The sequence below is a fragment of the Capra hircus genome, chromosome 22, assembly GCF_001704415.2.
Source record: "Capra hircus breed San Clemente chromosome 22, ASM170441v1, whole genome shotgun sequence".
Lineage (NCBI taxonomy): Eukaryota > Metazoa > Chordata > Mammalia > Artiodactyla > Bovidae > Capra > Capra hircus.
In genome coordinates, this window is record NC_030829.1 from 32,477,580 (window position 1) to 32,492,976 (window position 15,397).

General features: G+C 40.6%; 1 protein-coding gene across 3 annotated transcripts in view; it reads left to right on the forward strand.

The window, feature by feature from the left end:
- EOGT (EGF domain specific O-linked N-acetylglucosamine transferase) overlaps nt 3,264–15,397 on the forward strand; it is a 55,766-nt gene continuing 43,632 nt past the window's right edge. For 2 of the 3 annotated variants that reach the window (XR_001917026.1, XM_018038402.1), the window contains exons 1-7: nt 3,264–3,371; nt 4,938–4,993; nt 6,654–6,877; nt 8,258–8,358; nt 8,954–9,062; nt 12,610–12,704; nt 13,047–13,151. Coding sequence is in view for 2 of the 3 variants with exons in the window: in XM_018038402.1 (XP_017893891.1) it covers nt 6,668–6,877; nt 8,258–8,358; nt 8,954–9,062; nt 12,610–12,704; nt 13,047–13,151 (620 nt within the window). In the remaining variant the exon portion in view is untranslated. Of the gene's footprint in view, nt 3,372–3,598; nt 3,701–4,937; nt 4,994–6,653; nt 6,878–8,257; nt 8,359–8,953; nt 9,063–12,609; nt 12,705–13,046; nt 13,152–15,397 lie in introns of those variants that run through there. The other variant, XM_005695753.3, reaches the window with a different exon arrangement.

Genomic DNA, 15,397 nt, shown 5'->3' on the forward strand with positions numbered 1-15,397 from the left:
AAACTTAGAACACATTTAGCAAACTTGTGATGTAATGATTATACAAAATTTCAAAGTTACATAAAAGAAATAGCAGGTAAATGAGTCCCATAAACTTATTAACATTTGCTTTTTAATAGCATTCAATTTATGGTCCATTCTGTTTTTTATATTTTGCTTGTGCTTCCTATTAATTATATTATTTTGAAGCAAGTTTCAGTTTCAGAAGTATGACTTACTTAAATCTGAAATGTTTCTGTAAAAGGTAACTTTTCCTCATCAACTATTTGGATACTTGCATCATAATTCATATAGGAAAGGCAAGATAAATATGCTTCATTCTTTTCCTTTACCAAATTTCACAATTAAAATTGGTTCCTTTCTGTCATCAAAGATGAGAAATGAGGTTTTTGGCTTGTGTATTTAATCAATTAGTTGGATTTTTTAAAAAAATTTATTTATTTATTTATTTATTTATTTATGGCTGCATTGGATCTTCATTGGTGTGTGAGCTTTCTGTAGTTGCATCAAGCCAGGGCTGTTCTTTGTTGCTGCTTGCAGGGTCTGGGCTTCAGTAGTTGTGGCACATGGGCTTTAGTTGCTTCTAGGCATGTGGAATCTTCCTGAGCCAGGGATTGAACCCATGTACCCTATATTGGCGGGGTGGATTCTTAACCTCTGGACCACCAGGAAAATCTCTAGTTGGATCTTTTTGAATTCAATATTTGAGTACATTTGTGCTTCAATCCATTATAGTTACGCAATGGATGCTTTTAAATTATTCCAATTTTGACTGGAGGGAGTCTTCTCAAATTGGTTCCTGAGTCCTTATGGTATGACTCTCATAGCCTTTGATTGCTTCCTTGCATCCTCCTGTAAGATCTTTCAGATTTTTCTAGTACATTTCCTGCCCCACGTCTAAGATGATTTTTCTTTGGGTATACCAATTTATCCATTTTTCTTTGGATACCATGTTCCTTAAATGGGAAAGTGTTTGCCAAGATCACAGTCTGGGCACAAGGAGTGTTTCTTGCTATAATACTGGGTTGGTTGTTTCTAGGCCTTTTCAACAGATGATGGAGAGATTTGTTTTTAAGGATAAAATATATTGTTAGTTCACACTTATTCAAATTTGGAACTACAGCTTCCATCAGGCTTATAGCTATACTGCATGTCAAAAATTTTAGCTTCAAAGATACCATCTTAATTACTCCTGACCAGTTTATCCCAACCAACCAACCAACACTGCCACCAGTAATTTGGCTTCTGAAAGCAGTTTGTGATTTATTGTAATTCTCTTAATCCTGAAGGTACATTTCACCAAATGTACAGATTCTATTTCAGAGTCACTTGGTTTAGTACCCCTGTTGAGGTAAATGCCACAACTGAATGACAGTTGGATTTGTTTCATTTTACTGTCAGTTTTCAAGGATTACTTCTTAAAATTTACTTTTGTTTTATAATGTAAAATGTTTACTGATTCTAAAGTCACATCTATACAGTGTACATTTGGAGAACTTATCTTCTTTGTTCCTTATACCTATATTCCTTCCTTCTTCCTATAGGTAATCATTTTAATGTTGTTATTCTATTTGTAAATAACAATTTATATACATAAATACATATATGTTGCCTTTCCTCAGTGTAGTATATTGCACATTGTTTTTCTACTGTGCTTTTTCCACTTAATATATCCTGCAGTGTATAGTGATATTTTTCAGTCCTTTTTTACACCTGCCTAGCTCTGCATTGTATGAGTGTATTATAGTTTATTCATCAGTCTACTATTAATAGACATTTGAGTTTATCATTTAAAACTAAACTTTCACATTGATATTTTGGGAGGGAAATTTCTATGTTAAGAATGGCTGTTACTGTATGATAGAACTCAACCTCTTGTTCTTAAAACCCCCTTACATTTTGTCTTCTCTGAGTCTGAATGACCACAACTTAATTGTTAGCCATTTAAAATAGCACTATGTGCACCTGGCAACAGTTGGGTTGCCCTGTCTGCTCTTGTAATAAGACTATTTTTAGAAGCCTTTCTCATATATTGTTCTCATGTGTTCTTATATATCTCTATATCTTTATTGCATATCACTTAGAGGCAAACTAGCTTGTGTGTTCTTTTTGAATCAACTGACAGAAAAGTTGTATTTCCTGTATGTGACAAAATAGATTGGTGGCAACTAACCTGAGAAAGCACTTTTTATGGCTACTGCCCTTATTAGTAAGGGGTGGGCAAAGTATGAAATTATAATAAAGCAGTAGTTCCTTTAGAAGCAAAACCTTACATGAAGAGTAAATGAGTTAGTCCTGTGAATTGCTTTAGAATAATACCATGTTTCTGCATTGCGATTATTTGAAAAAAAGAAATCCAGATAATGTGGCTCATTTAGCAGGTTACTAATGGAACTTGTAACAGTTCTCCAAACAGTATCTGAAAAGATTATTTGAAAAGTATGTAAAGATTTAGAAACAAACCGTTGTGTTTTCTGATGATCATAGTACTTAAAACCGGTGACTTTGTGTCTGAGCATAAATGTATGATGACATCAGCTTTGATCAGTTCAAGATGAAGCAGTCATTAATGCTCAACTTTACTGTGCTCTCACTACACAGTATACTATACGGACCGAGAGTGCCAAGAGTAAAAGTGTGGGGAGATGGGCGTTCAAATAAGTACGGTAAGATAAACCAGTGCAATTTAAATAACTACAATAAAAGGATAAAAGTCAAACTCCACAAAGTGACATTTGAGCTGGTGAGTTTTCTGATAGTCACTAAGACAGATAAGAGGACTACTATATAATGTACAAGGCTTCGAAGAATTCTCACCACCAGAAGGTGCAGCGAACTACGAGCAGGCTCAGAGAATGAATGTGAGGGCGGCAACTTGTACCCTAAATAAGGATACAGTAACCCTCCACCTCAGTGCAACGGAAAGAAGGGAAAGAGTCCGGTTTTCTATGCAACCGGTCGCAGTGTCCCTTAAGCACCTTTTCGCTACCTCTCAAGGAGGAGAGTCCAGTTTCTTAAAGTCCTCCTCCTCCCCTGGCGCTATGGCCGGGGTCGCAGCACAGAGGTCCTCGTCCTGGCGGGAAACGCAGGGAGCTGCGGACCATGCCCCTTGACTCCGCGTGAGGTCGTGCGCGCGTGGTCCCGGCTCCGGCCCCGAGGACCCCATGCGGGGCGGGGACCGGCTCCCGGCACAGCCCGGCCTAGGTGTCCCGGCAGCTCCCGGGCGCCCCCTGGCCCGGCGCCGGCGCCGGAGGTTTCCGGTGAGCTGCAGTCGCCGGTTATGACGACTCCCTCAGCCCGAGCCGCCGCCGCCGCCGCCGCCGCCGCCGCCGCCGCCGCCTCCTCCGCAGCCCCGGCTTCCCAGGCTCCAGGTGGGACTCGCCCCGCGGTCCGCGGAATCTTCACCCGCCCCCCGCCCTCTGCCTCGCCCGGGCGCGCGGTGGGCGCTTCTGCCTGCTCCCGGCGCGGCTTCCCGGCGGGCTGGCGCTTCTCCACGGGTCCGCCCGCGCCTTCCATCGCCCGAGGGCCGAGAAGGAGGACGTGGGGAAGCCGACCTGATCCTCCCGTTACCGAGGGCTCGGCCCCTTTACGGCGCCTGCCGCGGCGCGCGGGGCCCCGGGCCCGCTGGGCACGGAGAAGCATGCCGGGTTTCCCAGGCCGGGACGTAGCCTCCTTCCAGGCCCCTCCCAGGCGTGTTGAGGTCTGTGTTGGGAGGGTGCAGTGTGCGGTGCTGGGGGGCGGGTGGTCCCCGGGAATCACTGCGCCCCGAACCCCAGCGCGGTATCATGGCTGCAGAAGGGCGCTCGCCGCCGACCCCGCCGCTTTGGCTCCTCAGACGTTGCAGCGCACCGCTGATGGACCTCACCTGGCCATCTCAGGCCCTTTCTAACCTCCTGCCTTGTAAAACTAGTGCTAGTTGGGGCGAGCCGTTTTAGGAGTCCTTGTGGGTCTCACATGCGTTTAACTTTTCACCTGTCCACTGGCTTCTGTAAACTTTACAAGCTCTCTTAGAGTGTTGCCCCATCTCACCCACTGTGTTCCTTGTCACTGTCGGAGTTTCACCTCTCATTCGCTTTCAAGCTTTCTCCTTTTCCCTTCCCCTTTCTTAGGCCAGTGGAAATCCAGTCATGATATCCCCATAGAGAGGTGGGGGGAACCAGCAGCTTTGCGCAGAAGGAAAAAGTAGCTCAGCTGCTAAAGTGTCCATCTCCTGAAGTGCGCCCGCCTGTCCCTCAGGGGCTCTCCCTGCAAGAGGACTCAACCCCGGAAAGGCTCTCTGTCAGGCCCTGGGATTGTGCTTTCATGCACAGCAGCCACTCCTGCTAGTTTATGCAAGTGGGTACGTGCCCTTTGCAAAAGCCAGGTTTCTGATCTGAACCTTTAGATTTTTCGCTTGGCGGAAAAATCGTTTACGGATCCCTGCGTTTAGTTATGGCTAGAGCTCAGTAGAGGACAATGGACTTGGCTAACCAAAGGTCGACTTGGTCATAACAATGACCTGTTTCTGGGAGAGAATGGCCATTCTGCCTGTTGAATCTGAAAGCAGGGAGCAGTTTCATTGGGTGAGTCGGATTACTGTGGTGGGAACCAGTCGGATTGTCTGCTCTTGGAAATGCTGTGTCCTGTTGGCCTGTACCAGTTGGTGCCTGTATGAAGTGGGTCATCTCCTTCCTTCTCACTCTTAGAATCTCTTCTGTTAAGTTACTGTGTTGAGGATTGTACCTGCTACCTCACTTTTAGTAGCTTATATTTGTTAAGGCAGAGAAAGGTTTTATAAGCCAGGCCTTCTGGTTATAGCTTATCTCACTAAATGCCAGACCCTCTGCTTACAGATTATCTCATTGTCTTCTCTTTTAATATTTCTTTTAATTCAGAATATCACTGGGATGCAAAAGTCTTCTTTGACATCTTAAGGCAATGTGTTTCATTTCTGACAGATTTTAGATACCTGAAACATCACAGCAACTTCTGGGTGGTTCTGAGGATTAAAGAGGTAAATGTTTCATTATAATTAGAGTCACTGTTACTATTAATGTGTATTTTAAATTTTGTGAAATTGTTATGAACTCACAGTTGGGTAAAAGTCTCAATTAAAATATTAATTCAGGTGACTTTTATTACAAATAACAAGATACTCTTCAGGGATACCTAAAAGAACAATTATATTTACTGCAGAGGGGAAAAGGATTTCTTCTTGGCATTCCAACCGTTCAGTTATGATTGCTTGATCTTGGAACTTGAGACGTGATTGAACATAGCAGTCTGTTTCTAAAGGCCCCATCTCCATCAGCCATATTCATTGAAAGCTGATTTTGAACTTTGGATTTTTCCAGTATGCTTCAGTGACAGCAGACCCTGCTGGGAAGCAACTAATATGTACTAGAGCTTTATCATCTGGTGGGGAGACCCTTTGAAAAACTAGAGCAAATATATCACTAAAATGAACCCCAAATGACATGTTTATTATCTGTGAAATACAAAGAAAAATATCTGATTTAAGAGATTTAATCCTGGGATGAGTTAGAAATGCAGGAAGGTTCATGACCATTATCTCTTTTCTCAATGCTAAAGCTAGATGGAGAGAATTTAAGGGTACAGCTCTGAGGCAGACTGTCTGGATTTCACTCCTAGAGTTTTCTTAGTCTTAGTTCTTAATATCATTGTTCTTACACCAAGCGAAAGAAAAGTTTCACAAGGGCTTAGGAGTTTCCTGCTGCCTCCTTGTACTTAGCAGAGTACCTGGCACGCTGCATATTTTCACATACTTCAGTGACTGTTAGTTCTAATCCAGCAGGTACACACTTGCTCGGACCCATTGTACTTCCTTTCTTCTTTCTTCCTGGCATGTTTTCCTGGATCCGCATCATGTAGATCTCAGCTTAAATGTTACTTAGCAACCCTGCCCCATCCTGTGTAGCTTTAAACTTTTATTTAAGAAACACTTAACATAGCATTTAACATGCCAGGTATATCTAGACATGTTGCCAGTATTTACCTCTGGGGAGTCCTATGAGAAAGGGTTATTCTGATTTCCATTTAACAGATGGAAAAGCTGAGGCACAGCAAGGTTAAATAACTTGCTGAAGGTCATTCTTCTTAGCTGCAGCCACATTCAAACCTAGGTGGCCTAGCTTCAAAGTCTGCATGCTTAACTAGCGAACTATGTTGTCTATCATATTACCTGACTTACTCAGGCATCAGCAAACAGGGTCCTGTCAAGGTCCTCCTCCCATCTTTGTAAATAAAATTTTATTAGAACACAGCCCCCCATTCCTAGCAGAACTATGGCTGCTTTCCTGACGGGTGCAGACACTATATGACCTATAAAGCCAAAAATATTTACGGCCTGGCTCTTTCCAGAAAAAATGTGCTGGCCTTTGGTTTATTTGATTCACAGCCCTTGTCATTATCTGAAGTTGTTTATTTGGTTGTTTATTTTATACCTACTGCACTAGCTTCTAAGTTCCATGAAAGCAGCGGTCTTTCCTGTTTTATTCACCACCATATACCTAGCTCTTGACACAGTGCCTGGCCTACAACAATCAGTATTTGTTGAGTAAAAGAACATTATTCAGTAAAGTAGTGAAGTTAATTTAACCCCTTTGACTTTGAAGGCTCTGTCTTAATGAAGATGTTATCAATTTGACCTTTAGGTTTGGAGGTTGCTATGTTCATGCTGCTTGTCTTTGGAGCATTGCTTCCTGAGGTCCCCCTGAGTGGCCAAGACAAGGCTCCTCCCCAGGCCAATGGCATTCCAGCCACCCCTCTGTTCAACTATGCCAGCCTCCGCCTGCCGGAAGAGCATATTCCCTTCTTTTTGCACAATAATAGGCATATTGCCACAGTCTGCAGGAAAGACTCACATTGTCCTTATAAGGTAAATCTTATTTCTCCTCTTCTTGCATATTTTTAAAAGGTTGCAATTGAGGCTGGTTTACTAGTTCCTCCATCATAACTTGAATCTGCAGGTAGACTCCTGGTTGTAACTGTGGGTCAGTCGATGTTTGTATTTCATCTCATGTTTCTTAGGACTCAGCTTTGCTTAGAAGTATGTCCTGCTCACAAGGGTAAGATTACAAATCTAAATCACTAGTAAAAGAAATAGGCAGTCTGTATGGTTTGTTTAGTCTGTAAATGAAATAAATTAGATTTGATGCAGAAACGAATATGTAGTTAAAAGTAACTGAAGAATTTCACACCTCTCTTTTCTTAAATTGCACTTAAGAGGATCTCTCAGCACTTCGTTTTGATAATAACACCTACACCTCTGTCTCTCCATAATTAAGACTGTTACTGTGGCCTTCCTTCTGTTTCAGAGTTGTTGGAAAGGTTTCAAATTGGAGCCCATTCAGACATCTCACGAGGCCTCAGAGATCAAAGCGGGGCATTGTGAGCCATTTCCTTTCCCATGGTGCTGGCGCAGGAAGCACGTGGACAGGCTGGGCTGGGAAGCCAGCTGGCACTGTCCCCATGGGCCCCACAGAACAACCTCCTGGCCTGCAGCAGTTGTGTGTCCCCCAAGGGCTAGGGAGCTATAAGTATTCCCAGATCTCTGCTGGTCCTGATCAATCAATAAAGCTGCTGATCCATTCAGTTTAGTTGTGATCCTTTTGGTCATAGAAATTCCATTTTTTATGACTCTCTTGGGGCTGATTTTAGAATCAGTTTACTCACTTGACTTCTTTAAGCTACTTCAAGAAGTTTCAGTTCAGTCAAAGGGGTCGGGGGAGGGATGAAGTGGGAGCTTGGGGTTAGCAGATGTAAGCTTCTCTATACAGAACGGATACATAATGAGGTCCTACTGTTTAACACAGGGAACTGTATTTGGTATCCTATGATAAACCATAATACAAAAGATTTAAGAAAAGAATGTGTGTGTGTATATATATATAACTGAATCAGTTTGCCACAGAACAGTAATGAACACATTGTAAATTTCAACTATAATTAAATAAAAAATGTTAATTAAAAAAATATCCCAATTCAAATGATCTGTGGTAGTCTAGCTAAAACCCAGACTTTTGTTTGGAAAACAGACCTGGTAGGGAAGGGATTGGTGACTAAAGATAATTGCTGTTAAGAATCTCAAGACTGTTTTTCTTAGAATTTACTTATTTCTCTTTCATGAGTATGTATTATAAAATGTGAAAGTGAAAGTTCTAGAAAGATTTGTTTTTTTCATGGAAAAAAAAATCTATGAGTCCTCTCTGAATGTCAGAAGGTAGACCAATCTCAACACACACCTCTTATGTTCCAGAAATACTTAGAAAACTTGAAATACTGCTGGGGTTATGAGAAATCCTGCAGACCAGAGTTCAGATTTGGTTACCCTGTTTGCAGCTATGTGGATATGGGATGGTAAGTTTCTGGATGGACTTCCCTCCTGCCCTATACTTGTCTCCTTTCTCTGCAGTGTATGCTGAAACATCAATTCCCAGCTAGACTCTTTTGCTATTAGATAATAATTCTTTTAGATATTAATTTGCTTACACATTCATGAGTAATTTCACTTGTTTTGACTGTCTCCCACTGGGACAGGAATATCTCTCATTTCCTCTGCCAGAGGGATAAAACAGTATGGTTCACAGAAAATACTTTTCCTCACCATATGCTAAGAAAAGAGATGGATGGCTGACTTTGGTTTTGGAGAAGAGAGTTAAGTATAATCAGTATTTCCAATACAGGCAGGGTTAATGGGGCAAAGAAAATACAGTAATTAACAGTTTATTGTCTTCAGTTCCAAATGATCCTGATTTCCATTGTATATGTTTATTATCAGGGAGTAAGTCTATAAATAACTTATTTTGGTAACCTCATGTAGTGAGGGTAGATTTTTAAAATTATGATAGTTAAGAAAATAATGACTGACTTCTAGCAATGTAACCTTTAGAAAATGTAAGGTCCAGAAAAAGTAAAAAGTTGAAAATCACAGAATTGTTTTGTTTGCAAACAGGACGGACACTCTTGAATCAGCCCAGGAAATATTCTGGAAGCAAGCTGACTTTGGATACGCCGGAGAGCGTCTGGAGGAGCTCCATGTGCTCTGCCAGCCGAAGGAAAAGGTGGATGTTCAACCCCTTCATAAGTGAAGATGGTTATTTAAAAATACCTGTGGTATCTATTTATTCATTTATTTATTGAGGTATAGTTGATGTATAATATTGTGTAAGTTACAGTTATACAATATAGTGATTTCAGATTCACACTTTTAAAGGTTATACTCCAAATATTGCTTATATTCTTTGTGTTGTACAGTATATCCTTTTAGCTTGTTTTATACATAATACTTTGCACCTCTTAATTGCTTGCACTTGTAGTAGTTAGATTGTAATATAAATACAAGATAGAGGGCACTATGAGAGGAAACCCTCACTCTCACATATTTATTGGCTTAAAGTTTTATTTAACTTCCAAAACCAAGTTGGAAGCCATGTCCTTGTTTTCACACACATATTATCAGATGGTCATATTTTGAGGTCGGTCAAATATTTCTAGTTTTAGAATTATTCCCCCCAACATACACTAAAGAAGGTAAGTTGATGAATTATATCTTTATAAATTTCCTTGCTGGTAGTTTGGGACAGGTGATACACTCCCACCATGCTGCTCTGTATTTTTTGGCACTTTACATTTTGCAAAACGCTTTTCAGTGTGTTATCTGGTTTGATTCTCACGAACAGTATAACAGATAGGCAGGGCAGGTATTATCTGTACTGTTGGACTAGAGAGGAAAACTGAGTCCTCAGAAATGTTAAGCAACCTGTCGAAGACCACACAGCTACTAAGTGTGGTCTTTTACAATTCTGTTGTTGTTGTCGTTCAGCTGTTAAGTTGCATCCAACTCTTTGTGACCCCAAGGACTGCACCAGGTCACATCAGACTTCCCTATCTTTAACTGTCTCCTAGAGTTCATGTCATCAGTTCATGTCCATTGAGTCAGTAATGCTATTTAACCATTTTCTGCCGCTCCCTTCTCCTTTGCCTTCAATCTTTCTAGAATTAAAATGCAGATCTTTTTCTTGTGCTTTCACTCATACCCTATTGCACTCAGTGATAAACACATTGTCAGGAGGCAGTTTGGGGTAATAGGAGAAGAATGGACTATGGGGTTCAAATCTTGATCTGTGGAAAGAGCACCCAACCTTTCCGTGTTCAGCTTCTTCTGCTTTAAAGCCACGCCTGTTTTATAACTTGTGGTAAAGCTGAAATGAGATTCCACACTGAAAAATGCTCCATACAGGGCCAGGCTCACAGCAAAGGGCTCAGTGATAGTTTTTTAAAGCCCCAGAGAATCATAAGCACTTAGGATTAGGGTCCACCCTTCACCTAGAGCCAGACATCCTGGAATGTGAAGTCAAGTGGGCCTTAGAAAGCATCACTACGAACAAAGCTAGTGGAAGTGATGGAATTCCAGTTGAGCTATTTCAAATCCTGAAAGATGATGTTGTGAAAACGCTGCACTCAATATGCCAGCAAATTTGGAAAACTCAGCAGTGGCCACAGGACTGGAAAAGGTAAGTTTTCATTCCAATCCCAAAGAAAGGCAATGCCAAAGAAAGCTCAAACTACCACACAATTGCACTCATCTCACACACTAGTAAAGTAATGCTCAAAATTCTCCAAGCCAGGCTTTAGCAATATGTGAACTGTGAACTTGCAGATGTTCAAGCTGGTTTTAGGAAAGGCAGAGGAACCAAAGATCAAATTGCCAACATCTTCTGGATCATGGAAAAAGCAAGAGAGTTCCAGAAAAACATCTATTTCTGCTTTATTGACTATGCCAAAGCCTTTGACTGTGTGGATCACAATAAACTGTGGAAAATTCTGAAAGAGATAGGAATACCAGACCACCTGTCCTGCCTCTTGAGAAACCTATATGCAGGTCAGGAAGCAACAGATAGAACTGGACATGGAATGACAGACTGGGTCCAAATAGGAAAAGGAGTACGTCAAGGCTGTATATTGTCACCCTGCTTATTTAACTTCTGTGCAGAGTATATCATGAGAATTGCTGGACTGGAAGAAGAACAAGCTGGAATCAAGATTGCCAGGAGAAATATCAAGAACCTCAGATATGCAGATGACACCACCCTTATGGCAGAAAGTGAAGAGGAACTAAAAAGCCTCTTGATGAGACTGAAAGAGGAGAGTGAAAAAGTTGGATTAAAGCTCAACATTCAGAAAATGAAGATCATGGCATCTTGTCCCATCACTTCATGGGAAATAGATGGGGAAACAGTGGAAACAGTGTCAGACTTTAATTGTTTGGGCTCCAAAATCACTGCAGATGGTGATTGCAGCCATGAAATTAAAAGATGCACTCCTTGGACGGAAAGTTATGACCAATCTAGATAGCATATTCAAAAGCAGAGATATTACTTTGCCAACAAAGGTCCATCTAGTCAAAGCTATGGTTTTTCCAGTGGTCATGTATGGATGTGAAAGTTGGACTGTGAAGACAGCTGAGTGCCGAAGAATTGATGCTTTTGAACTGTGGTGCTGGGGAAGACTTGTGAGTCCCTTGGACTGCAAGGAGATCCAATCATTTCATCCCAAAGGAGATCAGTCCTGGGTGTTCATTGGAAGGACTGATGCTGAGGCTGAAACTCCAATACTCTGGCCACCTCATGCGAAGAGTTGACTCATAGGAAAAGACCGTGATGCTGGGAGGGATTGGGGGCAGGAGGAGAAGGGGACAACAGAGGATGAGATGGCTGGATGGCATCACCAACTTGATACACATGAGTTTGGGTGAACTCCGGGAGTTGGTGATGGACAGGGAGGCCTGGCGTGCTGTGATTCATGGGGTCGCAAAAAGTCGGACACGACTGAGCGACTGAGCTGAACTGAATGTTCCTGAGCTCCGCCCAAGCCTCTGACATCTCAGGCCTCTTTCAACACAGTTGGCAGAAGTAGAAACAGGCTCCATGGCTGACTCTTAAACTCCTTTGCCTGCATGCATACTCACTTCATTTGTGTCTGACTCTTTGTGACGGCATGCGCTATAGCCTGCCAGGCTCCTCTGTCCATGGGATTTTCCTGGGAAGAATACTGGAGTGGGTTGCCATGCTGTCCTCCAAAGGATCTTCCCTACCCAAAGGTTGAACTCACATCTCGTGCATCTCCTACATTGCAGGCAGATTCTTTACTGCTTAACTACTGGGGAAAGGCTTGCTGAAAGTAACTCATATTTGACAAACTACCCTTCCTGCCTTGCGTTTTAAGGTCTGTGGCATGTGCCTTCTTCTTTGTTTCCTTTGGCTCGTCTTTGAAAATGCTTTTTCACACAGCTGTGAGGGTAGTGAGGGTTCTGAGTGCCCTTTTTTTTTTCTCATGAAGATAAACTGAACCATAAACCATACAACTCTGGGCTCTTAAAAGTTTGAAAATTAAAGAAATAGAACATTTTGGAGTTCTTTGTAGTAACCTAAAAGTGTGCAAGTTGGCAAAAGTATGCTTGGGCAGTGCCTCCCAGGGAGGAAAATTCTTAAACAGAAGTGTCATTGGGAAGTATACATCACAGTGTGTGGATGTCTAGCAAGTCTGGGTGTGTCCTTGCAGTGTTAATGCTCACAGTTATCTTTTTCTTGTTTCTCCACCTTATTTCAGAATGACTCAAGTCTGGTGTGTTCCCGTTACCTTCAGTACTGCAGAGCCACCAATATCTACCTTGATTTAAGAAACATCAAGAGAAACCATGACAGGTACTTCAGTAGTGGATGTTAAAATCTAAGGAAAATCTTGAAATATTTGCAGGTCCAGGGTTATGCCTTGGATTTGCTTCCTAATAATATGGTTAGGAGGTTCGAGAATGGGAGAGGGAGATGAATGACCCACACCTGTCATAATGAGTTGATCATTATGAAGCTATGTGATGGCTACATTAGATATGATTTTGCTACTTTGTAGAAATTTGAAATGTTCTATTATAAGAGTTAACTTCTAATGAGAAACTGATTTTGGAAATTGGTAGACCACTTTAGTTATAACCTGTGTGCCTGAGTCATGAAAAAAAATTCCAAATTCAATTTTATGTTATCCACTAGATTCAAGGAAGATTTTGTCCATAGTGGGGAAATTGGAGGACACTGTAAACTTGACATTCGTTCATTGATGTCTCAAGGTCAGCGCAAAAGCCCTCTGCAGTCTTGGTAAGATTTTTTTGGGGGGGTAGGGGTGGAGAATATGTTTCTGAAGTATTTGTCTTTATTTTTGATGCTTATGAATTTTGGTAGGGACTCTAAATGGAAAATATGACTCCATTTGTGGATAATTTGGCCTGAGCTTCTGGGGAGTGATGGCTCCAGAGTGAATTATCAGTTGTATTTGACTTAAGTATGTGTTCATAAAATATTAGGAAGTGATACTGTTTACTGTTTGCTAACAAAAAAGTTCAAAAATGAATTTTTTTAGCTCCTCATAATTGCTACATGTGTTTTGGAGAATACATTTAAAAAAATACATACTTATTAAAGCAGATACCAAGCATATAGAGAAATGTACAGTTTGGATTTTGAAAAAGTAAGCCCACTTGAGTAACTCTTACCTGGTTTACAATTAGACCATCATCTACCCAGGCTGTCTCCCAAATGCAAACCCCATCTTCCTTTCCAAAGATAAACACTACCCTGATTTTAAGCACCTTTCATAAGCTTTTTGAACTTTAGATAGATTGAAGAACACGTTTTGATTTAAAATTTTTTGAATATTAAACTAGGTCTCTCAAGACATTTACTATCTCTGGAAATTAGAGAGTTGGGGGATTTTAAAAGCTTTATATTTTAAGATAACTTTAGAGTCATAGACATTTAAGAATAATTCAAACGTAGCATAAGAAGTTTAAAAATAGTACAAGGAATTTCCATTGTACCCTTACCCCAGCTTCCCCTAATGATAACATCTTAAATAAGCATAGTACAGTAATCCAAAGCAGGAAATTGACATTGGTACAATGTTATTTTTTAATTTTTCTAAATTTTAAAATTTATTTTAATTGGAGGCTAATTACTTTACAATATTGTAGTGGTTTTGCCATACATTGACATGAATCAGCCATGGGTGTACATGTGTTCCCCATCCTGAATCCCCCTTCCTACTCCCTCCCCCTCCCATCCCTTGGGGTCGTCCCAGTGCGCCAGCCCTGAGCACCCTGTCTCATGCATCGAACCTGGACTGGCTATCTGTTTCACATATGATAATATACATGTTTCAATGCCATTCTCTCAAATCATCCCACCCTTGTCTTCTCCCACAGAGTCCAAAACTCTGTTCTTTATCTCTGCATCTCTTTTGCTCTCTCACATAAAGGGTCATTGTTACCATCTTTCTAAATTCCATATATATGCATTAATATACTGTATAGGTGTTTTTCTTTCTGACTTACTTCACTCTGTACAATAGGCTCCAGTTTCACCCACCTCATTAGAACTGATTCAAATGCATTCTTTTTAATAGCTGAGTAATACTGCATTGTGTATATGTGGTACAATGTTATTAAATAAACACATTTGAATATTATCAGTACTTCATGCATTCTTTATTTTTTTGGATGTAGAGCTCAGTAAAATTTATATCATATGTTTAGGTAAATGTAACCACTATCACAGTCACTAAAGAAACTGTTCCCATCATCCTAGAAACTGTCATGCTTCCCTTTATAGTCATACAGGACACTCATAATGTTCATTTTCTTTCTTTTTGGTGAGATATAGTTGATATACAATATTATATAAGTTTCCAGTATATAGTATAGGGATTCACAGTTTTTAAAGGTTATACTCAATACTTAATTATTATAAAATATTGGCTATATTCCCTGGGTTGTACAATAATATTTCCTTATAACCATTCTGACAGATGCGATTTTGATTTGCATTTCCTGGATGATTAGTGATGTTGATCATGTTTTCATTAGTGATGTTGATCATCTTTTCATGTTGGCTATTGGTGTGTTGTCTTTAGAAGAAATTTCTACTCAGGTCTTCTGCCCATTTTTTAATTGAGTTTTGGTTTTTTGATGTTGAGTTGTATGAACTGTTGATATATTTAAGATATTAACCTCTTATCAGTCATATCATTTGTAAATATGTTCTCCCATTCTTTAGGTTGTCTTACCATGTCATTGAGGGTTTCCTTTGCTGTGCAGTAGCATTTAAGTTTACTTAGGTCCTATTTATTTATTTTGGCTTTTATTTCCTTTGCTTTAAAAAGAGATCCAAAAAAAATATTAAGATTTATCTCAAAGAGTGTTCTTTTTTTTTGAGTGTTCGTTTTTGATGTCAAATGTTCATGCTAAGCAAACTGTTCAGGAAAACTGTCTTTCACAGATTTATGTGGCATGTTAGAGTTTTCAGTGCAAGATCTTAACTTCACATAAGAGACTTTTGGAGTAAGCGTT